At 39.8% G+C, this 27096-nt stretch overlaps 2 protein-coding genes across 4 annotated transcripts in view; one reads left to right on the top strand and one right to left on the bottom strand.

Moving 5' to 3' along the window:
- The window catches only part of LOC131165728 (ricin-like), a 630504-nt gene extending 624030 nt beyond the window's left edge, over positions 1–6474 (bottom strand). Inside the window, exon 1 of the mRNA XM_058123747.1 lies at positions 6358–6474. The gene's annotated coding sequence lies outside the window, so the exon portion shown is untranslated. The remainder of the gene's footprint in view (positions 1–6357) is intronic.
- On the top strand, positions 1108–27096 carry LOC131165730 (signal recognition particle 19 kDa protein). 3 transcript variants are annotated; one of them, XM_058123752.1, is made up of 3 exons: positions 1108–1410; positions 1555–1645; positions 26710–27096. In XM_058123752.1, exons 1-3 carry the CDS (start codon positions 1234–1236, stop codon positions 26841–26843), a joined length of 402 nt encoding a protein of 133 aa, XP_057979735.1. In that variant the 5' UTR covers positions 1108–1233; the 3' UTR covers positions 26844–27096. The 3 variants fall into 3 exon arrangements, with proteins under 3 accessions (XP_057979735.1, XP_057979734.1, XP_057979733.1); XM_058123751.1 differs by having other exon boundaries at positions 1133–1410; positions 1546–1645; XM_058123750.1 differs by having other exon boundaries at positions 1133–1421; positions 1545–1645.

Here is a 27096-nt window from a genome sequence, read left to right as displayed (position 1 = left end):
TTAAATAGCAAGTTTTTATTATATTATATAGGTTAGCTTCTATTATATTATACAGTATTAGATGTTAGATGCATATTATTATCCCGCTCCTATACATATTATATTACTAAGTATACATATTTTTGGGGTCGTTACATTTTTTGTGTCTACTTTATTTATTTTATGAAATTCCAATGACAAAGTCTTTCTTAGGCATCAAATATGAAATTAAGAATCCTAAGAGAGAAAAACTTTCCTATTAATACTATCTTAATGACTATTTTTATTATTTTATTACTATTATTATGCTCTACTTGTATATACATTTTTTTTTGTCATCACAGTTTAGTTATATAAATTATTTTTCACGTTAATATATATACACACACACACACACATATATATATATAGACTTGCAAATTAAATAAAAATTTTTATTTTATAATTGCTCGTAAACATAATTTACAGAAATTAAAAAAAAATTTCATTTAAGATGAAGAATTGTATTTGCTTTCAATTCATTTTGTATAAATAAATTTAAAATATTAAGTTAATATAGTTTACTTAACATCAAATTATTATCATTAGAATTAATTTGGACGATTTTTTAATTTTGAAAATAATTTAAAAAATTATTAAATTTAGAAATTATTTCTCTAAATATAAAAAAAAATATATTTTAAAAAAATAAAAATAAAAATACCAAAAAAAAAAAGAAAAAAGATAAGACATCTCTATTTCTTGAAATTCAAGTTGTTAATTGGTGGATCTACTTTCTTTAAATATAATCAGTAATAATTTTTTTATAAAATCTAAAAAAGATAAAATTTTACAAAATCCAAAAGATTAAAGTTTAAATTAAATAATGTATGCAGAATAACTCAAATAAAATTTTGTATAATTTATTGCATAACAAAAAAATATTGTGAATTTTTAACTAATAATATATACAAAACACATTATAATATCATGTTCAGCATATATTATTTCAAAAACAATAATCTTTTAGTTGAAAAAATCAGATTTAAAAGAATTAGCAATGTCCTCAAAAAATTAAAATAAATATTATAAAAATAAATTATTAGATAATTAACAAAGTCATATAAATATATTAACTGTGAAACAAATGCACCCTAGAAAGTTAAATCATTTTTTTCCCAAAATGATTTTCGTTATTTGCATTGGGTTTCTTATAATTGGGGCTTGCAGCACCTCCTCGCAAGTATGTGATCGTTTAGGAATTCGAAAGGAGTAATGGATGGAGAGATCCCTAACATAAAGAGGTGGATTGTCTTGTATCCTGTTTACATAAATTCGAAGAAAACCCTAGCGGAGGGAAGGCGTATAAGCACAAGCAAAGCGTGTGAAAATCCAACATGTGCTGAGATTGGGGATTGCTGCAGTCATCTCAAGCTACCGTTCGCGATTGAGGTTGGTTCTCAGTAGATTCATGCGATATTCTTTGGTCGAGTCTTGTTCTATTTGATAAATTTAAATTTTTTATGTTCAATGCACTAGTGATTATATAATTAACAATTATTTACTTGATTTGTTCACTGTGCGAGGATTGACAAGGCATATCCACGTGATTTCATGCAAAGAGGGAGAGTGAGAGTATTGCTGAAAAAGGAAGATGGGACTTTGTTCAATCCTGCCATTTCATCAAGTAAGACGAGTTACTTTTTTATATTTTACTGCAATGGTTGCCGGTTCGAGGTACTGTTTCAAAGTTCTTTTGAGCGATTTAGTTGCTTACAGTAAGTTGTTGTTTTCATACTGCTAAGATTATTTTGTAATCAGACACAAAAGCTAGTGTCTCTCACCTCAATATATTGTTGTACTTTCTGCATGAGATTGCATTTTGTAACATCGTCAAATCGTTCTCATCTTGTCTGTCAAATGTTCATGGTGCTTCCAAATCGTGGGGAGAGGGCCCAGCCAAGAAACCTCTTCATCATTTAGGACATTTAAGAAATTTTAATTTAGTTTAGTTTTTCAGAAGTTTTTTCAGGAAAGTATGCTTGTTTTAATTTTGAAAACTGGTATAGGTCTTTCGTATATGTATTGGGGCGTAAACAATTTTAGATTCAGTTTGAAATAGGATTTGGGAATTGAAACTTTAAGGTTTTACCCCTTTGTGCTCCAGACGCTTGTCCAATATCAGATTGCAATCCCCATTCTTGTATTTCATTCAATATATTTTGATGGGGAACTGTTTGTTGCTACTTAGTACCTGTTCCTTTAATTAAACACTTTAATTCTGTTTTGTCTTGCAAGTAATTTTGATATTCCTAGCTATCCAACTTCAATCACAGTCCACACATATGCATTCTGTGTTGGGAAAAAATTATATATATGAACGATTCTCTCAAGTAAATCAATGGTGTAATGCAAATAATAAATAAAAATGAGATACAAGAAATTTAACGTGATTCCCTCTAATATTGAGGTACGTCCACGGGACACGACGGTCCAAATCCACTATCACCAAGCCTTACAAGTACACAAAAGTGTATAACAAATGCAGTAAGATGTAAAGACCTCACCAAATATTGTAAGCAAGACTCCAAACAATCAACCAAAGGAGCACAACCAGAGAAATCCCAATATGCTGATAATAATACGCAATCGGAGTCGCACTAAGAGAAAAGCAGCAGCAGGTTGCTGCAGCAGAGAAGACCCGCACAGGCGTGAGGAGCACGGTGAGGTGCTGTCTGGGAAAATCAGAATAGAGGAAAAACTGGGGGTCGGCTCACTGTTGTGTTGTACAAGGAAAATCAGAAATGGAGGGACTCCTGGCTGCTGCTGCTGCGCATGGCTTTGAAAATACAAGACATGCTGCTGCCATGTTTCCTAGAGAAGCCAACTAAATAATAAAAGAACACCTTTCCAAGGCATGGGCCCCACAAGAAGGGAAACCCAACAAATACCAGTATTAGGCGGTCTTAGGTCTTCTCAACTCCAAAAGTTAGCTCATGGGGTGAGGCTTTCCCTCACACTTAATAACTGACCACCAGCTCCTTCTACAACCGATGTGGGATAACCCCAACATTCTGCTGGTGGTTATGATTTTTTGGTAGCAATTGTTATGGTCCATCCTGAGTTGAGGCTTTTCATCCTGATTTTATGGCAAATATCCATCTGAGTGTTCATCCTGATTCAAAATCCATAAATTTCAGTTTTCTGTAACCATGTTATAAAATCTTCACTTTGGTGATAACCAAGGGGTTGGTTATTAGGAGACCTCAAACTGCTGTAGCCAAATGGGTAGGACGTGTGTGCTGCAGCCAAGCATTTGGTCTCTTTCTTTCAGCATTTAGTTTCTCCCATTTTCATGTAGTAGTAGATTAAACCAGGAGTTATTGAATAATGGGTCAGTCAGTGCTCTTGGGACCATTTTCATATAGTGGTGGGCTACTTCATTCATGTTGGAAACTACTACATCCATTTGTTTTAACTGATTTGGAACACATCGGAATTACTAAAATTTAATGTTATTAGAATACTAAAAAGATGCATGTGGATGCAAGGTTGTTAGAATCGGGATTTTAAGTGGGATCGTTGGAGGGGTCTGCAGGATCGAATCGTAGAATCAGATCGAGATTCATAGGATTCTACTTTCAATGTAAAATAAATTTTAAAAAATTATATATGTGGAACTTTATGACAAGTGTTGAGGCTAAAAAACTTGGTTGGTAACTTAGTAAGTATAAGAAGTTAAAAATACAATAAAAAGTTCAAACAATAAAAAGAAGAAAAAGAAGAAGAGCATGAAAAGGAGGAGAAAAACAGTGCTAAATATTGAGTCTTAAAGCAAAAAATTTGTTTCAAAGCATACCTCTGCCGCTTTGCTGGGCCAGCTGGCTTGGCTCTTTTCTTGGCTGCTGCTGATCAAACAAGAACTCTGTGTGGAAGAGGACTGATTTGTTGTTGTTGATTGCCAAAGAAGGAAGATGACTGAAGACTGAGTTTTTGTCGAACCCCAGGAACTCTGGTTGTTGAATGCCAAAGAACTGTTGATCAAACAGCAAGACTGCTAGCTGCTGCTGATCAAACACCAGTCACCAAATGGAGGGCTCTCTGGTTGTCGAATAGGAGAGAAATTCAGGTGCAGGTTACTGAATTTCAATGAGGTGTGAAAGGACTGAGGTGTCGGACTCCAGGGAAATCTGGTGTAGATTCTGCTGAATCTGTTCACTGATGGGAGGCTGGGAGCCATTTTGCCCCTTAGTTTTAGAAGACTTTGGACCAAACATAAACCTTTTGGGGCCTTTGGGCAAATAATAACATATATTGGGCCACATTATTGAAGCCCAAGAAGGGAAAAAAAATCCAAATCCAGATAACAGAGTAGGATCTGTACGATTCTCCGATTCTACTGATTGTTTTTTTATTCTACCACGATTCTACTTGATTCCAATTTTTGTTGTGACTTAGATTGTTTGGATGAATCTGGATCGTATAATCATATGATCCTATGAGCCGATTTTAATAACCATGTGTGGATATGGGAAACATGGTGATGCAGGGGCAGCATCAAGGTTCTGCAGCCATGGAGAAATTAGAAGAGAGGAAGGAAGGGAAAGGGAGGAGAGAGGATGTACCAGTGGGGGAACTCATGTTTCACTTTCAATTCACACTCATCAATAACTAACTTACAACATGGCTTTTACACACTATTTTTAAGAAAGCCTAAACACATAAAATTACACACATACCCCTAAAACTACATGAATTACAAACAAACCCATACTTTACATAAATATTACAAACCCCCAAATACACATAGTCCTATACTAAATAATACTAAAAGCACATAATAAAGTACTAACTTAACCCCGCAATTTCTTAACCCAACTCTTCTTAATTATTTTTCAGCAAGGATCTTACCAAGGTCTTACTTCTTGTCATCACATGGCTTTACTAAAATGAGGTCATCAATGAACCTATAAAATGGAAGTCTTCAGTGAGTGAAGAAAACGGAGGATGTAATTTTGTGATGTCTTGATTGGTTGGAATGCCCTTTTTTTTTTTTTCATTTGATTAAATTTTTGAGGTTAATTACACTTTCCTTGCTATTGCTGCAAATGAGCTGAGCAAAATCAAGCTGTACCATGATCAACCTTGTTCAGTAAATTTTTAACTGTGTTCAAACTCAAGCTGAGTGTCATGGACCCCCAAAATGGGACTCAAGTAAGGGCCGTGTGGCACTCGTTGAGAGCTCTCCCTCGACAAGTTAGCCAAATCTCGCACGTTCAAGCCTGCAAGCACGAGCACCAGGTGAGTCAATACTCAAAGAAAACAAGGAATAATAGGATTTCACACGAGTAATATATTCTTATACACCGAATAAGACTATAACAATCAGAGACATCACAATCCAAGGCAACAAAACACCACAATGGAAAGAACTACTTGTATTATTCAACTACAAGAGAATCACCATATAAACGATAACACAGATAATCATATATTCATTCTAAATCCCTGAAGAATATAATTATAGCAGTATCTCTCTCCCCCTTTTCCCCATTACATTGTCACTCCCTAACATCCTCCCCTACCCATTTTATTGACGTCCTCGTCGATGTGTTGTAGAAGGCCTTCTCACTCTTCTAATGTTGAAGTTGATGTCATTGTCTTTGAATTTATGAAATCTTCAATCTTCTGTATGACATACTGAACGTTTTTTGCCTTTTTCCAACTATTCTCTTCTTCCCCCAGCCCCAGCCACTGAACTAGAAATTGTTGTTGTTGACGACCTTCTGCATTGATGACTCTGTCTGCAATGATCTCTTGGACTTCTTTGTTGACAGGCTGTCTTCTGGAAATTGTTGGTCTCCTTAACTTTTGTCGGTGCGGATTTGCTTCATCTGTGTGGAATGGTTTTAAATTTCTTACATGAAACACGGGATGGACTGGACGTCTGTGGCTTTTCATCCACTCGGGTTGCTCAAGCCGATAAGATGCATGTCCCACCTTCTCGATCACTCTGATTGGATCTTCGTAACGGCGTAACAGCCTTTTATCCTTGCTGCGAAGAAAGCGAAATGACTCCGGCGGCACTTTTATAAGAACCAGATATCCAACTTCAAATTGTTGTGGTCATCTCCCTTTGTCAGCCCATTTCTTCATGCGCTTCGATGCTTTTTCTAATTGAGCTTGGGTGATTTCGATGTTTTGCAACTAATTTTTCGTGAATTGGTATGCTTTCAGGCAATTTCCTTTGTATGGACCATCCAGAGTGTGCTGAAGAGTCGATTTTTGACCTGTCACAATCTCAAAAGGGCTTTTATTAGTCGCAGAAGATTTAATAGAGTTAAAACAGAATTGTGCTGTGTCTAGTAAAGTAACCCAATTCTTCTGATTGGAGTTCACAAAATGTCGCAAGTATTCTTCCAGCATCCCATTAAAATATTCGGTTTGACCATCTGTCCGTGTTATCGTTTGTATGGTGATTCTCTTGTAGTTGAATAATACAAGTAGTTCTTTTCATTGTGGTGTTTTGTTGCCTTGGATTGTGATGTCTCTGATTGTTATAGTCTTATTCGGTGTATAAGAATATATTGCTTGTGTGAAATCCTATTGTTCCTTGTTTTCCTGGAGTATTGAGACTCACCTGGTGCTCGTGCTTGCAGGCTTGAACTTGTGAGATTTGGCTGACTTGTCGAGGGAGAGCTCTCAATGAGTGCCACACGGCCCTTACTTGAGTCCTATTTTGGGGGTCCGTGACAGTTGGTATTAGAGCACAGTGTGTGCGAGCACCATGAGTGATAATATGAGAAACAAGTCAGGAAAAGTGAAGCGCATTGAGGCACTTGAGACAAAACTTGTAACCCTGGAGACAACGTGCGGTGAACTCCAAAGGTTGGTGGCAACATTGATAAAGGAGAAAGGCGTGCCAACAGAGCTTGAGGCTGTTGAAGAAAACCCCAGAGAAAATCTCTATGGGGTATCAAAAGTTGTAGAGAGACTTGAAGAACTTGAAAAATTCATTCCACGTGTGAAATCCCTAGAGAAACGGCCAAGAGAGCTTGAGGCCTTCTAGAAGAGTATCGAACAGTTGGAAGCCTTTGAAAGTAGGCTGGAACATATTGAGGGCATATTGCCATCTCTTTCGTCCCAACGGAGAGAGCCAATAGAGCTTGAGGCTTCCTTACGGGAGCTAACGGATAATTTTGATTTCCTTGCAGAAGATGTTAAGGAATCCATTACTGCTTTGAAGGAAGATTTGAAGGAGATGGGCAATGTCCAAAGTGCGGTGGCCCATGTCTAGAGGGATCTACAAGAGATCATTGTGAAAGTGAATGTAGTGGCACACATAGCCTGAAGGCCAGTTGCAGATCCAAGTGAGGATTTCCGATTGAAGGTACCGGAACCTAAAAGTTTTGGGGGTACGCGAGATGCAAAGGAGCTGGACAATTTCTTCTTTAATATGGAGCGCCACTTCATGTGCTCACGAGTGGATGTAGAAGTGGACCAGGTAAATATGACAACGGTATACCTGGTTGGGGATGCAAAATTGTGGTGGAGAACTAAATGGAATGATATTCAACACAATAGATGTGTCACTAACACGTGGGAGGGGTTGAAACAGGCGTTGAAGATCCAATTCTATCTAGAAAATGTGGAGTACATAGCAAAGTGCAAAGTAATGGAATTGCAACAGACCGGCTCAATAAGGAGTTATGTACGGGAATACCAAACCTTGATGTTGGACATTATAGACATGACCGAATCGGATAGACTGTTTCATTTTTTTCGGGGTTTGAAGACATGGCCAAGGAATGAACTACGTCGGTAAGGTGCTGGTGATCTCTCTTCTGCCCTCGCTGCTGCTGAACGGTTGGATGATTTTTCAGACAATTCTGGGAAGCGAAATTTCCCTACGTTCACCAATAATGATTCCCGGCCCAGTAAAGTGTATAAGCCCACAAATGGGGGAAGGGATAGGGAGACAAATAGTTCTTGGAAAGATAAAAGAGCGCCCACGAATAGGGAGTGGAGGGGTGGAAGAACGGGGGGTGGAGAGCGTCGAGTGCCGATCTCATGTTTTCTTTGCATGGGTCCGCATCGAGTGGCAGAGTGCCCTGAACGTAAGGCTTTGAATGCCTTAAAGGTCCTTCGAGGGGAAACCGAAATCCTGACAACAACCCCAGAAGAACAACCGAATATGGTGGGAGCATTGAGATTTTTGGGGGCATTAGAGCGCCAAGTAGTTAATAACAAGTCTCAGGAGAAGGGATTAATATACGTTGATCTACTTTTGAATGGAAAGAAAATCAAGGCCATGATTGATACAGGGGCCACCCAGAATTTCATTGCTGATTCTGAAGCTTAACGGTTAGAATTGCAAGTAGATAAGGATGTGGGCAAGTTAAAAGCAGTGAATTCTCAAGCGTTAACCACGGTGGGGGTGGCACCTAAAGTGGCATGCCAATGGGGTCATGGTCTGGAACAATTGATTTCACCGTGGCACCCTTTGATGACTTTGATGTGGTATTGGGGATGAATTTTCTTAAAGTGACACGCTCAATGCCGATCCCTGCGGATTGTCTTGTGATAATGGGAAGTACACCTTGTGCAGTTCCCGCAGCCTACAACAATTTCGATGAGAGGAAGTTGCTTTCAGCCCTTCAATTCAAAAAGGGAGTAAAAAGGGGAGAATCTTTTTTCGTGGTTCTACCGATAGTCTCAGAAGATGCAGAGATAGGGAAATATCCAGTTGAGATTAAGGAAGTTTTAGAAGAGTTCAAGGAGATGATCCCTAAACAGCTACCTAGGGTTTTACCACCTCGACGACAGATTGACCACGAAATTGAGCTTTTGGCAGAAGTAAAGCCGCCAGCACGTGACCCTTATCGAATGGCGCCGCCGGAGTTAGCTGAACTTAGAAGGCAACTGAATGATCTAATTGTAGTAGGGTTTATCCGTCCTTCAAAAGCACCTTTTGGGGCCCGTGGTATTCCAGAAGAAACAAGATGGTAGTTTGCGCTTGTGTGTAGATTATCGGGCTCTTAATAAGGTGACGGTTCGCAACAAGTATCCCATTCCACTAATTACTGGTATTTTTTACTAGTTAAGTACAGTTAGATATTTCACTAAATTGGACTTGAGATCGGGATATCATCAAGTGCGCATTGAGCAACCCGAGTGGATGAAAAGCCACGGACGTCCAGTCCATCCCGTTTTTCATGTAAGCAATTTAAAGCCATTCCACACAGATGAAGCAGATCCGCACGAACAAAAGTTAAGGAAACCAACAATTTCGAGAAGGCAGTCTGTCAACAAAGAAGTCTAAGAGATCATTGCAGACAGAGTCATCAATGCAGAAGGTTGTCAACAACAACAATTTCTAGTTCAGTGGCTGGGGCTGGGGGAAGAAGAGAATAGTTGGGAAAAGGCAGCTTTGTCACATCAGGAAGGATTAGCACAGGATCTCCTACAATCTTTTCCTTTAATTCAACGAATGCTGATTGGCACTCTTCTGACCACTCCCATGGTATCCCCTTCCTCAGTAAATTTGTTAACAATACAACTTGTATAGAGTACCCTATAAACTTTCGATAGTAGTTGGTTAGACCCAAGAAAGATCGCAGTTCTCTAACGGATGTAGGTACTCGCCACTCCTTGATGGTTTCTAGTTTTGCTGAACCCATTCGTATCTGGCTCTCCTCAATGATATGCCCCAAGAATTTAATACGCTTTTGAGCGAAAACACACTTCTCCCCTTTTACATATAACTGATTTTCTTTGAGTTTTTGAAAAACCTTCCGAAGATGATCTTTATGTTCTTCTAAGGAGGCGCTGAAAACCATTTATGTCATCAAGGTAAACAACCACAAACTGATCAAGGTAGTCCCAAAACACCTGATTCATTAGAGAACAAAAGGTAGCGGGTGCATTTGTTAGCCCAAAAGGCATGACAAGGAATTCAAATGCTCTATACCGGGTGACACAAGTGGTCTTCGGTTCATCTCTCTCTACAACGCGTACTTGATGATATCTCGATTAGTGAAATATCTAGGTGTACTTAACTGGTTAAAAATATCAGCAATCAGTGGAATGGGATACTTGTTGTGAACCGTCATCTTATTAAGAGCCCGATAATCTACACACAAGCGCAAACTACCATCTTGTTTCTTCAGGAATAACACGGGCCCCAAAAGGTGCTTTTGAAGGACGGATGAACCCTACTGCAATTAGATCATTCAGTTGCCTTCTAAGTTCAGCTAACTCCGGCGGCGCCATTCGATAAGGGTCACGTGCTGGCGGCTTTACTTCCGCCAAAAGCTCAATTTCGTGGTCAATCTTGCGTCGAGGTGGTAAAACCCTAGGTAGCTGTTCCGGGATCACCTCCTTGAACTCTTTTAAAACTTCCTTAGTCTCAACCGGATATTTCCCTATCTCTGCATCTTCTGAGACTATCGGTAGAACGACGAAAGAAGATTCTCCCCTTTTTACTTCCTTTTTGAATTGGAGGGCTGAAAGCAACTTTCTCTCATCGAAATTGTTGTAGGTTGCGGGGACTGCACAAGGTGTACTTCCCATTATCACAAGACAATCCGCAGCTGGGATCGGCATTGAGCGTGTCACTTTAAGAAAATCCATCCTCAATACCACATCAAAGTCGTCAAGGGGTGCCACGGTGAAATCAATTATTCCAGACCATGACCCCATTTGGCATGCCACTTTAGGTGCCACCCCCACCGTGGTTAACGCTTGAGAATTCACTGCTTTTAACTTGCCCACATCCTTATCTACTTGCAATTCTAACCGTTGAGCTTCAGAATCAGCAATGAAATTATGGGTGATCCCTGTATTAATCATGGCCTTGATTTTCTTTCCATTCAAAAGAAGATCAACGTACATTAATCCCTTCTCTTGAGACTTGTTGTTAACTACTTGGCGCTCTAATACCCCCAAAAATCTCAATGCTCCCGCCATATTCGGTTGATCTTCAAGGGTTGTTGTCGGGGTTTCAGTTTCCCCTCGCAGGACCTTTAAAGCATTCAAAGTTTTACGTTCAGGGCACTCTGTCACTCGATGCGGACCCATGCAAAGAAAACATGAGATCAGCACTCGACGCTCTCCACCCCCCTCCACTCCCTATTCGTGGGCGCTCTTTTATCTTTCTAAGAACTATTTGTCTCCCTATCCCATCCCCCATTTGTGGGCTTATACCCTTTACTGGGCCGGGAATTATTATTGGTGAACGTAGGGAAATTTCGTTTCCCAGAATTGTCTGAAAAATCATCCAACCGTTCAGCAGCAGCGTGGGCAGAAGAGAGATCACCAATACCTTGCCGACGTAGTTCATTCCTTGGCCATGTCTTCAAACCTCGAAGAAAATGAAACAGTCTATCCGATTCGGTCATGTCTATAATGTCCAACATCAAGGTTTGGTATTCCCGTACATAACTCCTTATTGAGCCGGTCTGTTGCAATTCCATTACTTTGCACTTTGCTATGTACTCCACATTTTTTGGATAGAATTGGATCTTCAACGCCCGTTTCAATCCCTCCTACGTGTTAATGACACATCTATTGTGCTGAATATCATTCCATTTAGTTCTCCACCACAATTTTGCATCTCCAACCAGGTATACCGTTGCCATATTTACCCGGTCCACTTTTACATCCACTCGTGAGCACGTGAAGTGGTGCTCCATATCAAAGAAGAAATTGTCCAGCTCCTTTGCACCTCGCGTACCTCCAAAACTTTTAGGTTCCGGTACCTTCAATCGGAAATCTTACTTGGATCTGCAACTGGCCTTTCGGCTATGTGTGCCACTGCATTCACTTTCACAGTGATCTCTTGTAGATTCCTTAGACCTGGGCCACCGCACTTTGGACATTGCCCATCTCCTTCAAATCTTCCTTCAAAGCAGTAATGGACTCCTTGACATCTTTTGCAAGGAAATCAAAATTATCCGTTAGCTCCCGTAAGGAGGCCTCAAGCTCTATTGGCTCTCCCCGTTGGGACGAAAGAGATGACAATATGCCCTCAATATGTTCTAGCCTGCTTTCAAAGGCTTCCAACTGTTCGATACTCTTCTGGAAGGCCTCAAGCTCTCTTAGCCGTTTCTCTAGGGATTTCACACGTGGAATGAATTTTTCAAGTTCTTCAAGTCTCTCTACAACTTTTGATACCCCATAGAGATTTTCTCTGGGGTTTTCTTCAGCGGCCTCAAGCTCTGTTGGCACGCCTTTCTCCTTTATCAATGTTGCCACCAACCCTTGGAGTTCACCGCACGTTGTCTCCAGGGTTACAAGTTTTGTCTCAAGTGCCTCAACGCGCTCCACTTTTCCTGACTTGTTTCTCATATTATCACTCATGGTGCTCGCACACACTGTGCTCTAATACCAACTGTCATGGACCCCCAAAATGGGACTCAAGTAAGGGCCGTGTGGCACTTGTTGAGAGCTCTCCCTCGACAAGTCAGCCAAATCTCACACATTCAAGCCTGCAAGCACGAGCACCAGGTGAGTCTCAATACTCAAGGAAAACAAGGAACAATAGGATTTCACACGAGCAATATATTCTTATACACCGAATAAGACTATAACAATCAGAGACATCACAATCCAAGACAACAAAACACCACAATGAAAAGAACTATTTGTATTATTCAACTACAAGAGAATCACCATACAAATGATAACACAGATAATCATATATTTATTCTAAATCCCTAGAGAATACAATTATAGCAGTATTGCTCTCCCATTGCTCTCTCCCCCCTTTCTTTTCCCCCTTTTTCCCCATTACAAAATTTTCAACTGCTCTCCCTAACTTGAGCTCTTAAATAAAAAATCCTCTCAAATATACTAGTTCAGTCTTGTTCATTAATTAAAGTAGCACCAAGTTAGAAGCGAGCACGACCCAATTTAGATAATTCGGATGGAAGGTGGCGTTCCTTTCTTTTTTGGTGATGTCTGGAGTGGACTGAAAGAGCTCTTAATATGTGCTAATTAAAAAAGAAAAAAAAAATTAAATTGTGGTGTAATTACAACTATTACCTTTTCCAAACAAATGCAGTCAAACGAGCTGAGGTAGCTGACAGCCTAGCTTATCATATTCATGCACTTATTAAAAATTTTTATAGTTAAATTTAACTCAGGAGTGGACTAATGGAATATATACAACAACCACATAAGATGTGCATCACTAAAACTCCGAAGGTCGAGCTCTGGAAACCGCGCGTCGCGAAGATCCATTCTATCTCTAGAAAAATGGGAGTACATAGCACAGTTCTAAAGGTAAATGGAATTGCCCACAACCGCCTCACATAAGTAGTTTATGTACGCGGATAACCAACCATCTGATGTGGACATGAATAGACAATGACCCACAGAAAATCGGATAGACACTCGTTCTCAATTTATTTCCGTCTTTTTCTCGGGGTTGAAGACACATGGCCCAGGACGAACATACAACTCCGGTAAGAAGTGCAGTGCTCCTCTTCTCATCAGAATCTTCTTACTCTCTTCTCCCCCCCCCCCTCCACCCACCAACCACGCTGCCTGCCTCGAACCGCGTTGGACTTATTTTTCAGACATTCTGGGACAACCCCGTACTTTCCCTACGTTCACACAATAATGCTCCCCCCCTCCCCTGACCCAAGTAAAAAGTGTATAAAGCCCACCAATGGTAGAGGAAGGGATAGGAGCAACAATAGTCATTGCGAAAGAATAAACAGATCGCCCACGAATAGCTGGAGTTCACAAGTGTGGCAACACGTGGGGTGGGACGTCCGATTTCGATCTCAGGTATTTCTCTTGCTTCCGCATCGAGTGGCAAGTGCGCCTACGTAGGCTATTGAATGCCTTAACAGGTCCTTCGAGGTGATAACCGCAATCCTGACAACACCCCAACACAAACCGAATATGGTGGGATCTTTAGAATTTTGGGGGCAAATTAGGCCCAAGTATTAATACAAGGCTCAAGCAGAGGGATTAATGACTAAAACGTTGATCTACTTTTGATCGGACAACAAATCAGCCACTCATGAGACATGGCCATCCCCAGAAATCATATGGCCGATTCCTGGAAGCTTCCCGTTAGAATCAGTAGATAAGGATGGGGCAAGTTCAAGCTGAAATTCCAAAGCGTAAACCCACACGGGTGGGGGGTGGCCACCAATAAAGTGGCATGCCAATGGGTCATGCTTGACATTGATTCACATTGTCCCGTGCACCCATTTGATGATATTGGAGTGGTTTGTGGGATGATTTTCTTAAAGTGACAACGCTCATCCAGTCATCCCTGCGGATCTGAGTCTTGTATAAGGGAGTACACCTTGTTGCAGTTTCCCGCATGCCTCACATATTCGAGTGAGATAAGGAAGTTGCTTTCAGCTCCTTCATTCAAAAGGGACGTAAAAAAGGAGATCTTCATTTTCCTGGTTCTACACGATAGCTCTCATATAACTGCAGAGATAGGGAATATCCAGGGAGACAGAGGAAGAAGAGGGAGAGCAAATCAGGTGTTGTCTCGTTGTCCGTACACAGCGACCACGAAGGGATTACCACCCGCGACCAGTGAACACGAATTGGAGCTTGGGGAGAAGAACAGACCCCACACGCACTTTTCGGGCTCCGCCCGAGTCCTTTAGCTGACCTTATCAGGCCTTAATGATCTAATATGCGTAGGTTTATTCCGTCCTTCAAACACCTTTTGGTGCCCCGTGGTATTCCAAGAAACACATTGGTGTCTTTCTCCCCCCGCTTCTGTGTACTATATCGAACTCTTAAATAGGTGCCGTTCGCGCACACAACGTAGCCATTCCACTACTCTAAATCTACATCGTTACTTTTTAGCTAGTTTTAAGTAACGTTTCTATTTCCCACTAGCTAATACTGGACTTGAGAATCGGGATATCTCCAAGGCGCATGAGCACCCAAGTGGAACAGCCCAGCGTCCAGTCCATCCCTTTTTCATTAAAGCATTTAAGCCATTCAACACAAATGACAGCCGCACGAACAATTAAGAAATCAACACTTCGATAAGTCAGTCCCTTCAACACAGAAGGTCCCAAGATCATTGCAACGACGTCTCATGCATAGGGTCAACAACACACTTTCTAGTTCATTGGCTGGGCTGGTGGAGGAAGAGAAGGTGGAAGCAAGCATTTGTCACATCAGGAGGCTTAGACAGCTCTCACTACATCTTTTTCTTTATTCAAACGCATGCTGATGGCACTCTTCTGCCACTCCCATGGTATCCCCTTCCTCAGTAATTTGTTAACAATACAACTTGTATAGAGTACCCGATAACCTTTCGATGTAGTTGGTTAGACCCAGAAGATCCAAGTTCTCATAAACGGTATTAAGGTACTTACTACCCACTCCTTGTGGTTCTATTTGCTACCACTCGGATCTGTCTGGCTCTCCTCAAGATATGCCCAAGAATTTAATACGCTTTGCGCGAACACACTCTTTTCCACCTTTTACTATATGATTTTCTTTGAAGTTTTCTGAAAACCTTCCGAAGATGTCTTTATGCTTCTAAGTAGAGCGCTGAACCTTAATTTCATTCAGGTAACACCACAAACTGATCAGGTAATTCCAAAACCCTGATTCTAGATAACAAAAGGTAGCGGTGCATTTGTTAACGCCCCAAGCAGACAAATGAAGTCAAAAATGCTCCCATAACCGTGGTGAACACAAGTGGTTCCTTTCTTCCGTTCATCTCCCTCTACAACTTCGACTTGTGATACTTTCGATTAGTGAATAATAATCTAGTGTACGTGAACTGTTTCAAATAGCACAATCACCGGAATAGGAATACTTGTTTGTAACCGTCCTTATGAAGAGCCCGATAATCTACACCCCCAGCGCACACACCATCTTGGGTTTCTTCACTGAAACGAACACGTGCCCCAAACAGGTGCTTTTGAGGACGGATGAACCCTACTGCGATTACCTCATTCTTAGTCTTCTAAGTTCGCTCACCCGGCGGCCATTCCGATAAGGGAGCACCGTCTTGCATGCGTTTACTTCCGCCAAAAGCTTCATTTTCGTGGTCAATCTTGCGATCGAGGTGGAAAACCTAGGTAGCTTCCTTGATCACTCCTTCCTTGAACTCTTCTAAAACTCTTCGTTAGTCTCAACTGCATATTTTTCCTATCGTTGCATCTTCTGCCGACTATCGGTAGAACGACCGAAAGAATATTTCTCCACATCTCCTCCACCCCCACCCACTTCCTCTTCCCAGTCTCAGGCTCTCTATGCCCCCTTTTTACTCCTTCGTTTGAATGATGGCTGAAAACAACTTTCTCTCTCCATCGAAATTGTTTGTGTGCTTGCGGGACACTGCACAAGGTGTAATCCATTATCACAAACAACCGCAGCTGATGATCACAGTGAGGCGTGTCAACCGCTTTACTAAAAAAAAATTCATCCCCCTCCACATCATACCATTCAATGTCGTATCATAGGGTGCCCACGTGTACATCATCTATTGTTCCAGACCAGACCATGAGACCCCCATTTTTGGCATCCCACTTTAGGGTGCCACCCCACCGTGGTAACGCTGAGAATTCACTGCTTTTAACACTTGCCCACATCCTTTCACTGTTGCACTTCTAACCCTTCTAGCTTCGAATCGGCAATAGAAGTCCTGTGAGCCCCCCTGTAATCAATCATGGCCTTATATTTTCTTTCTCTACAATGGTAGATCAACGTATATTCATCCCTTTCTCTGAACTTTTTATTACTACTTGCGCTCAATTTGCCCCCCAAATCTGCAATCTCCCACCAATTCGGTTGTTCTTCGGGGTTGGTTTGTCAGGTTTCTGTTTCCCCTCGAAGGACTTTAGCATTCAAAGCCTTTACGTTCATGGCACTCTGCCACTCATTCGACCCTACTGCAACGAATAACTGGAATTTCGTGCACTCGAGCGCTCTCCACCTCCGTTCTTCCGCCCCGTTCCATCCCCTATTCTGGGCGCTCTTTATCGTTCAAGAACTATTTGTCTCCCCCTGATCCCCTCCCCCATTTTTGGGCGCTCTACACTTTACACCTGCCGTAGAATATTATTGGTGAACGTAAGGAATTCGTTCCTTTCCATTGTGTCTGAAATCATCAAACCGTTCAGCCTCGGAGGGCAGAAGAGAGATCACCCAGTAACCTTGCCGGCGTAGTTCTCTTCCTTTGCCTGTCTACCTCTTCAACCTCGCAAACAATGCAATCTATCCTATTCGGTCAGTCGATACGTCCAACATCACGGTTCTGGGTGTAATTCCCGTACACTAACGTCCCTTAGAATTGAGCCCGGTCTTTTGCAAGGCCATTACTATTGCCTGTATGCTATTGTACTTCCTTACTCCCACATTCTATTTGGATAGAATCTGGATCTTCACGCCCGTATTTCAAACAATCCCTCCTACTGTAATGACCACAATCTATCTGTGCTAGAATATCTTTCCATTTGGTTCTCCACCTCCCCACCAATTTGCATCCCCCACCCAGGATACCGGTGCCATATTTACTCTTTCTCACTTCTAACATCCACTCGTACACGTAATGTGCTATTCAATATCACCAAGAATTGCTCCACTTCCTTTGCACCTCGCTACACCTCAAAACTTTAGGTTCCGGTAATACCTTCATCCGGAAATCTTTACTGATCTGCAACTGGCATTACTCGGCTATTGCCACTGCATTCACTTTCCAGTGATTACTCATATGTATATCCTTAGCCCCTCTGGGCCCACCGCCTTTGACATTGCCCTCTACCTTCAAATCTTCTCTTCCTTTCACAGCATTATGGACGCCTTGACATCCCTTTGCCATGGAAAAAATTTATCCGTTAGCTCCCGTAGAGGCCCTCAAGCTACTAGGCTCTCCCCGTTGGACGAAAATATGACAATATGCCCTCATTGTTGCTAGCCTGCTTTCAAAGAGCTCCAACTGTTTCGATCCTCTTACTGAATGCCTCAAGCTATCTTGCCGTTCCTCTAGGGATTTCACACTTGAGTGATTTTTCAAGTTTCTTCAGTCTCTCTACAAGAATTTGATACACTCCATATAAATTTTCGTCTTTGGGGTTTTATCCTTTCTTCACGCGGCCTCAATCTCTGTTGGCACGCCTTTCTCCTTTATAATGTTGCCCAACCAACACCTTGGTGTGCACCGCCGTTGTCTGCCCAGGTTACACAGTTTGGTCTCAAGTGCCCTCAACGCGCTCACTTCTCCTGACTTGTTTTCAATATACCTCAACTCATGTTTGCCTCCACACACTGTGCTCGTAATACCGAAACAACTGTCATCGGCACCCCTCAAATGGGACCGCACGTAAGGGCCACGCCTGATGGCCACTTGTTGCACCCCAGGACACTAAGACAGCTCTCCCATCACAAAAGTCTCAAAATCTCACACTACGTTCAACGCATCTGCAAGCACGCAGCACACGGTGAGTCCTCATACTCCAAGGAAAACAAGGAACATAGATTCACAACAAAGGACCTCTTATACCCACCGAAAAGAAGAATAACATCAAAGACATCATAAGAAAAACAACACAAATGAAGAGCTAGTTGCGCGTACGACTCACGTCCAAGACACCTAAACACGAATCCCACACCCCTCAAAAAGGCATCCTACACCACCCAAACCCAAACAGATAACGAAGCAGGTATTAGATTCATAAAAGGAGAAGAAAAAGAAGCAGGATTGCTCGACACCTGTCCCAATTACAAATTACATGGTCCCTCCCCTGACATTGGAGGGTCTGAGCGAATCTCAAAATAACTAGTTCATCTTGGGTGCATTATTAAAGTAGCCACCAATTTAGAGCGAACTCCAAAACAGTTTTAGTTAATTAGATGGAAGAGTCCTGTCGGCCTTCTTATTTTGGTGATGTCTTGATTGGCTGACACATGCTCATTTATTGCTATTAATGAAATTGTTGGGGGGTAATTACACTTCTACCCTTTCCAAACTAATGCAGCAAACGGTGAGGGTAGCTGAGCCCTCCAGCTGTATCATAGGCAAAGCATACTTATTACATGATTTACCAGGATGGAATTCTAACCGAACTTAAACTCACTTGAATTTTACTTGTTATTAGTAGGGGTCATTTGGTATCGTTTTTAGCCAATACCAAACCACACGCAAATTGTTTCCTAGATTTTGAACCGTACCAACCCGCAACCGACGGTTTTTATCCTCAGTTTAACAGTTTATTCTCGTTTCGGTTTGGTCTTCCGGTTCGGATAATTACCATTATGAACCATCCAAAAGTTTTTCCAGAAGTTTTCAAGGATCCAACCAAAAAGTCCCCCTGGTGCACCTACTAAAACATGCACGCTGGTAAATTTCGGGAAGACCAACCACATTCTGGAGTCGAATTTGGTCCAGTGCGCATAAATACTACCGAGCCAGCACCGGTTAGTGATCAGGAAAATGAGAACCTATATTTATAGATGAGGGAGAGGAGACTTCAAATCTCTCTAACCATGACCGTATCGTATCACAATGGAAGGGGAGGCTTGCAAAGCTTGATCATGAGCAGCTGTCAGCATGTCTCTTGTTGTCCCCCATTGAAATTTGGGAGAGCGGGTGACCCCTCCCTAGCTAGAATAAGCTATAACGAAAGACTTCGCTCCAACCCTACGCGCTTCAATAGTCGGTCCGTTACCCTATAGAAGGAATGGTACTACCACACCACTACACTTCGAAATACGTAACAAAAAGCCACTCATAAAAAGCGATGTGCATAGTATGACGTGAGGCTAATCCGCAACCTACACACGCCTGATACAGGCTCAAATATCGGGAAATGTAGTGAGAACGGTACGCGTATAAGATTGAGGTGTAGGTTAAGAGTACAGGAAAGACAAGAGGAACTAGTATGGTGGAGAGAGAGGGCAAGCCCTATTAGGCGTCGCGGCGCAAGCGCCTGGGGGGGGAGACGTGCGGGACAAAACACATAAGGACAAAAAGAAAGTTGAGGGGCAAGACGGAAACAAAAAAACTGAACGCCTAGCAAAATAAGACTGAACCACAACGTATGTCCGCAGCCCATGTGGGGTGCATGGGATGGTGCGGAGGAATGTGGGGACCGCCGACATTAAAGGCAAAACTCGAAGCTAAGCTCAATACCAATTTGGGAGTACACAAGGAATTAAGAACGCCATATGGAGAATGGATAGAAAGGCAGGGAGGTGAACTGGTTGTTGTTGGGACTAAAATATAGCCAAATCCAGACATTTTGCTACAGTCATCATATTCTAATATTTAAATATAAAAACACGAAGAGAACCTTATCATTTGTTAACCTTTCAAAACAAAGCCCTTTGAGAAGGTTTTCTAACCAATGACTAAACTTGGCCCAGCGCTTAATCAGTGTACATCTTTTATATCATGGAACCCACCAGCAGGCCTATTACACTATTGGCATGGATGCATGGTTGGAGGACTATTCAGAGGTGAGCCTTCTATAAACACTTAATGAGCTGTCTAGAAGCACTCGCAACACCTTTCTCACACCACCTTCCGTGTGCAATGTGGTTCTAATCCGTGACGCGACAGCAAGTGGTTTAACAGAAATTCAGTTAGGTGCAGGGGACTTTCGGGTGAAACGGCATCAGAGGCTCACCAAGGAGAAGCGACGGTTTGAACACATCCCTTTCGCCATCTTTTTGGTTCTCACATTGGAAGAAAGAAATAGAGAGCGATTCAACATACAACTACTACTCTCCAACCGCTTCAGCTTCTCTAGCGTGCTTTAGTGAGAATGTGATAATGAATCATATTGTATTGTCACTTCCTTATGGTTGCGACACTCCCTATGGGTTGTTGAATGTTTCGCTACCACAGCGTTGGGCAGCCCAATTGATAACCCTACCTTGCGAACATTATTCTTCTCTTTAACGAGAATGTTTTGAGCTTTCATGAACGGCTTGAGTTACATTTTGCAGCATATCCCTCCAAGTGCCTTCCAAACCCCCCATTTTCTATCAGAACTAAAGTATTACACGTGATACACTGCTACCTAATTGCAATGTCAGCATAGGTCAATTGCAACTCAATTGTACTGAGGTAAAGATGTGATTTTTTGGGCTGCTGATACATTGTCGTTGCTCCACACTGAGTAGCTTATTCCACTGTTCCGCGTTAGCGATGATGTGGTTGGAAATGTATGAAAACAAATATATAACATTCTCATTGATGAAAACATGAAAATCAAGCGGCTAACTTGCATTCATTATGTTTGATTACATTTCGTTAGCAAGGTAACAAATGTTGTAGTTAGCCTTTTGGTAAAGCACGGTATATAGTCATGTATGCCTTGTTTATTGTTTCTACACCATGTTTTTGTATGCTTGCTTAACATTGTCTTATTTGTACTACTGAGAAAGGGGATTCTCCAATAAATGAGGTATTGTTTTTCAATTCCCAAAATGTTCCCTTGAGTACATACAAAATTACACTAAAATATTTTTGTACTTCTTTCCATTTTAAATTCAGCTACCCACATCAAATTATCTTCAAGAACTATCACTATATACTATCGAAAAAAATTTCTGCCCTTCTTGAACTCAATTATTCATGTCAAAAGCAACAACCATCCAAAAGCAGCACAAGCTTCCCATAACTACACAATATTACACTAAAAAATAACCCTGAATTCGGTCCTATTTTAATTTTTGAACTCAACTACCCACATCAGATGCAACTACCAGCCAAAAATTGCGGAGCACGTGCATTGGACTTGGCCTCGGCTATGCTGGTGCTTTGTGGCTAGATCCCTATAAAGATGTTATTCATGATTTGTTACCTCTCCATGTGCAGTTGAACTGCATGTGTGAAGTATTGAGGCTTGATATACTTTGTTGGATCATCACTTGGCCCCCATTTAGGAGCACTTAAAAAAGAAAGTGCTTATAGCACTTATCACTTAAAATAAGCACTCTTACAAAAAAGTGGTGCTTGACTTGCATTACAACAAACACTTATTTTGCATAAGGGCTTTTTTAAAATAACATTTTTGAGAACTATTTAGGTGAGCTTTGATAAGCAATCTAAAATAGCTTTTTAGTCACTTATAAGTGGCACTATTCATAGGCAGGGTCAATTTTGTAAATAGAAGAAAATTTAGTGGCTATTTTATAATTTAAAAAATACATTGGAAGATAATCTTATATTATTTTATTATGTATTATAATATGTATTAATTATTAATGAAACATAATTCAATTTTGGAATGAAGAAGAAAAATCATCTCTTAATTTAAACTAATATTAAAAATTAAAAATACTGATTTAATTAATAGTATTATTTTAAAATAAATTAATATGATAATCATGTTATAAATATAAATTAAGAACAAGATTATTGTTAATCAAAAAATAATATTATATTATTTTTACTCAATAAAAATATTTAATTAAAAATAACAGTTAAAATAATCATTAATTAAATATTTAATTAAAAATTAATCAAATATTATTTATTATGCATGATAGCTTATTAATTATTAATAAAATATAATTAAATTCTGGAATGAATAAAAAGAACAATCTATTAGATTAAGTTAACATTAAATAAACTAAAATTTTAATTTATTTATTAATATTATTTCTAACATAAATTAATGTGATAATCTTATTTTATAAATATATATTAATAACAAGGTTATAGTTAACTAATAAATAATATTATATTATTTTAGTTAATAGAAAATATTTAAATTGTAATTATAAAATTTATATAATATAATAATATATTTAAATTTTAATTATAAAAATAATATAATTTTAATTTTAATTTTTAATTATATAAATATAAATATTTTTAATAAAAATATATTAAAAATGCATATTAGCTAGTATAATTCAATTCTGGATTGAAAAAGAACTACTTATTAATTTAAGTTAACATTAAATAAATTAATATTTTTAATTTAATTAATAATTTTATTTTTTTCATAATTTTATATGATAGTAATATATTATAAATATACATTAATAATAAAGTTATTATTAATTAAAAATAATAATCTTATATAATTTTTTATAGTAAATATTTAAATTTTAATTAGAAAAATTAAAATAATGATTAATTAAATTGTTAAGTTAAAATATTAATATTTTTAGTTTAAAATATGTTTAAAAATAATCATTTAGTACCCTATAATAAAAGCAAGTATCCAAATATCACTTATTTTAAACACAAACACCACTTATAGCTTTCAGCATTTATCCAATTCAGCACTTTTTTTTTGAAGAGCACTTCTCTACATAAGCGGTTCCAGACAATCCCTAAAAGCTTAAGCTTTTTGGTGATCCTGTGGTGGAGAAGGTGTCTAAGAGGTTGGATGGTTTGAAGGGTGCTGTATTTTGTATTTACCCTTATGCTTTTAGGTGATCCTGTGGCGGAGAAGGTGTCTAAGAGGTTGGATGGTTGGAAGGGTGCTATATTTTCTCTAGGTGGGTGTATTACCCTTATTCAGGCTTGTTTTGCTTGTATTGATGTATTCCTCTATATTTTTTGTCAATCTTTAGAATACCTATGAGGGTAGCCAGTAATATTGAGAGGATCATGAGAGACTTTCTTGGTCAGGGGTGGGGGAGAACAAATATCATTTGGTTAGTTGGGAGGTTCTTTGTAGGTCTAAAAAGGGCTGCCCGGGGGGGGGGGGGGGGGAGTGTTGGCTCTTGATAAGATGTTTAATAAGAAAATTGATTAAATTTGTAAATGGTGGTGGTGTTTTCCCAGGAGCCTTGCCTTCAGTGCAAAGTTATTAAAAGTACGTTTGGCTTGTAGGATAATGGGTGGGATGCTAATTTGGGGTTGGGATGTTTTCCTTGGAAGGGTATTCCACAGTTATATCCCTCTTTTTCATTCCTTTTACGAATTTTATTGTGGGAAGGTATTGTATTCAGTTTTGGGAAGACATTTTAGTTTTTTTTGGGAGGGGGGTTCTTCGCTTTGCTCATCTTTTTGCCGTTTGTATAGATTGTCCTCTTGGCACAAAGAATCTATTTCTTCATTCATTATTTCTAATGGGGCTGGTTTCTATTAGGATATCCATTTTTGTAGGGCTCTTAATGATAGGGAGGTGTTGGAGCGTTTGCCTCCTTATTAAGTTTGTCAAACGGCAGGCTTCTTCCAAAAGGACTACATTCCTGGATTCTTTATTCATCTGGGGGGTATTCTTGTAAATCTTTTCTTGAGCATTTAACCAATAAAATCTTTCTTCCCCACTCCATGAATCTATTTGGAAGGCTAAAGTTCCCTCTAAGATTAACTTTTTCGTTTGATTGATTGTTCAGTTAACACTAACAATTTGTTGCAGAGTAGGAGGCCTTTCGAGGCTTTATCTCCAAATGTTTGTTCTCTTTGTTCTGAAAATTTGGAATATGCTTCTCACATATTCCTTCATTGCTCCTTTTCTTGGAGAGTGGAATAATACCTTTTGGCTTATTTGGAGAGAGTGGATGCATTTGAAGTCAGTGGAGGATTTTGTTGATTTTCTCTTTTTCAGGTTTTGGAAGTGGTATAGATGCTTTGTATTGTGGAGGTATGCGGTTTTTGCAGTTTAGTGGGGAATTTGGTTGGAGCAGAATGCTCATATTTCCACGGGAAGAGGATGTCTTCGATTATGCTTTGGGATAGGATTCAGTATCTGGATTCCTTGAGGGCTTTGGTTGCTGGATGTTTTAAAGGTTTTTTTTTTTCCCCTTGATTTACAGTGTGATTGGTTGGTGTCACGGTTCGCCTCTTTTCACACCGTTGTGAAGGGCCGTGCGGCGCTAGCTAAAGCACTCTTGCTTAACTAGCCAGCCTATCTTTTACCAACATTCATCCACGAAGCACTCTCATTAACATTCATTCAGATAGCAGCGGAAACAATAATCAATTCATGAAAGTCGTGGCAAGCAAGCAGTAAACATTGAAGCAAACGTAATTCATTAACAAATCCTCCGTTGACATGGTGTACTTAGTGAAGGAGGCAAGTAGGCTAAGCACGTTGACAATTGCTAGTGAGTTTTATAATGATTGATGAACACTCACCCTCCCCTAAAGAGGTTTTTATGTAATTATCATCCTGGCACTAGGAAACATCAAAGTGACCGAGGAGTCATACTGCCTTATTTGGCTTACAAAGACTCTACTAGTAGAAAATAACCCTACACTAGTATTTACATGATGGAAACCCATCCCAAGCACACGAGATAAGCGGTCACAGGCAAGCATAATGCCCTGAACAGCTCGTGACATGTTCCTTCATTGCTCCTTTTCTTGGAGAGTGGAATAATCTTTTTGGCTTATTTGGAGAGAGTGGTTGTGTCTGAAGTCAGAGGAGGATTTGTTGATCATCTCTTTTTCAGGTTTTGGAAGGGGTAAAGTTGCTTTGGTGTTGTGGAGGTGTGTGGTTTTTGTAGTTTCGTGGGGAATTTGGTTGGAGCAGAATGCTCGTATTTTCACAGGGGGAGGATGCCTTTGATTATGCTTTGGGATAGGATTCAGTATCTGGCTTCCTTGTGGACTTTCGCTGCTGGATGTTTGAAGGGGTTTTCTTTTTCTGATTTACAGTGTGATAGGTTGGGTGTGCTGTTTTGACTAATTTTTTTTTTTGGGTATATTTTGAGAAGGATTTCTTATGCTCCTTGTACTACTTCTTAATAAATTATCTTCTTATTCAATAAAAAAAAAAAAAAGCTTGTGAAAATTTTAGGTAGAAAATTTTAGGTAAAGTGGTGATCCATCAGTAACAAACCATAAATTTTATAGGGATCTTTTGTGAAAATAAATGCCAAAGAAAGCAATATCTGAAACATATTGAGCACCCATCCCATTTCTGCATATATTGATTAAGGAAAGGTGAGCTTGTCTCATGAAAATCTGTTTGAGATCATCATTGAGCTTTTGGATGTCAACATTATGTGGCCAAACTTATAGTAAATAGTCTGGCCTGCCTTTGGCCAACATGTGAGATTTCGAGCTACACATTTATCAATCAAGCAACTGCATATATTAAAATTGTGTGAGCAATGTTGGCATTTTTTTTTAGTTAAATTTCTAAGCCAGATTTATTTTTAAAATCAGAATGAGACTACCTATGAGTCATCCTTGACTATTGCTTCTTCTTTTTTCTCTCCCTTCATATAATTAAGTAATGAAAATTATTTGGCGGTTTTGAGTTATTGTCTTTGGGTTCTGTTTTGTTTTTTGGGTGATTGAGCAGATTAGTGATTTTGTCGAATCAAGAAGCTTTACCCAAGGGAAAGTGTAAATTTTAAAAATAAATAAATGAATAAATAAACAAATCTTATATATAAATATATAAATAAATGAGTAATGAACATGACTAAATGATAGGAGGACTAAACCCTTATATGAAATTCTCATCTGCCACCGCTTCCCCACGCTTCTCATTTAGCATGTAACGTTCTGGAATAGAGCCCATGGGTGCATTCCCCTGTCACTCAATTGAGCTGTGTGGATAATTATTGTTGCTCAGCTGGGTTGTGGATGATGGATTTTGGATCTCAATACAAAATTTCCTCTATGCCTTGATACAAACAATCCTCTGGTGGTCTTGGATCCATGCGCGCGCGCATATGTTATATTGCCAACAGTTCCAGTTGTTCAGCTGTCGTACATGCTTGGTGTAGGGCCTATAGAACAGAGATGGTGGACAGTTATTCAAGTTGCAATATCATATCTCTTCTATCTTCATCTATTTGTTAAACTTCAATGCGATTATACTGCAGGAAAACAGTTGATGACTCATGTTGCTGAGTTGGTACCCAGACACCCAGGGAGGACCAAGAAACAGGAGCCTGCATCCACCTCAAATGCTGCTGGAGCTTCCAAATCTGGGAAAGGTGGAAAAAAGAAGAGGTAGATTCATCACTGCAAATTAATACCTCAAAACTTGCAGCTGTTTTTGCTTGGTAGCCTGTGGTTTTCGGGGAGCACAGACTTTTTTTCGTGTTCTTCAGAGTGTTCCCATGTCTAGCAGTTGAGGTAGTGGGAACGTAAACCAAGGATTGATCTATCAAGGCATAAGCTTATGATATTAAATAATTTATTTTCTCACCTTCTAGGGAAGAATGATGAACTATGCTATTACAACCTGCGGGTTGGTGTTGGGACTT

Source organism: Malania oleifera, chromosome 10 (assembly GCF_029873635.1).
Source record: "Malania oleifera isolate guangnan ecotype guangnan chromosome 10, ASM2987363v1, whole genome shotgun sequence".
NCBI classification, from domain to species: domain Eukaryota; kingdom Viridiplantae; phylum Streptophyta; class Magnoliopsida; order Santalales; family Ximeniaceae; genus Malania; species Malania oleifera.
Note: the sequence above shows the minus strand (reverse complement) of the source record. Positions and strands in the feature narration are given on the sequence as shown.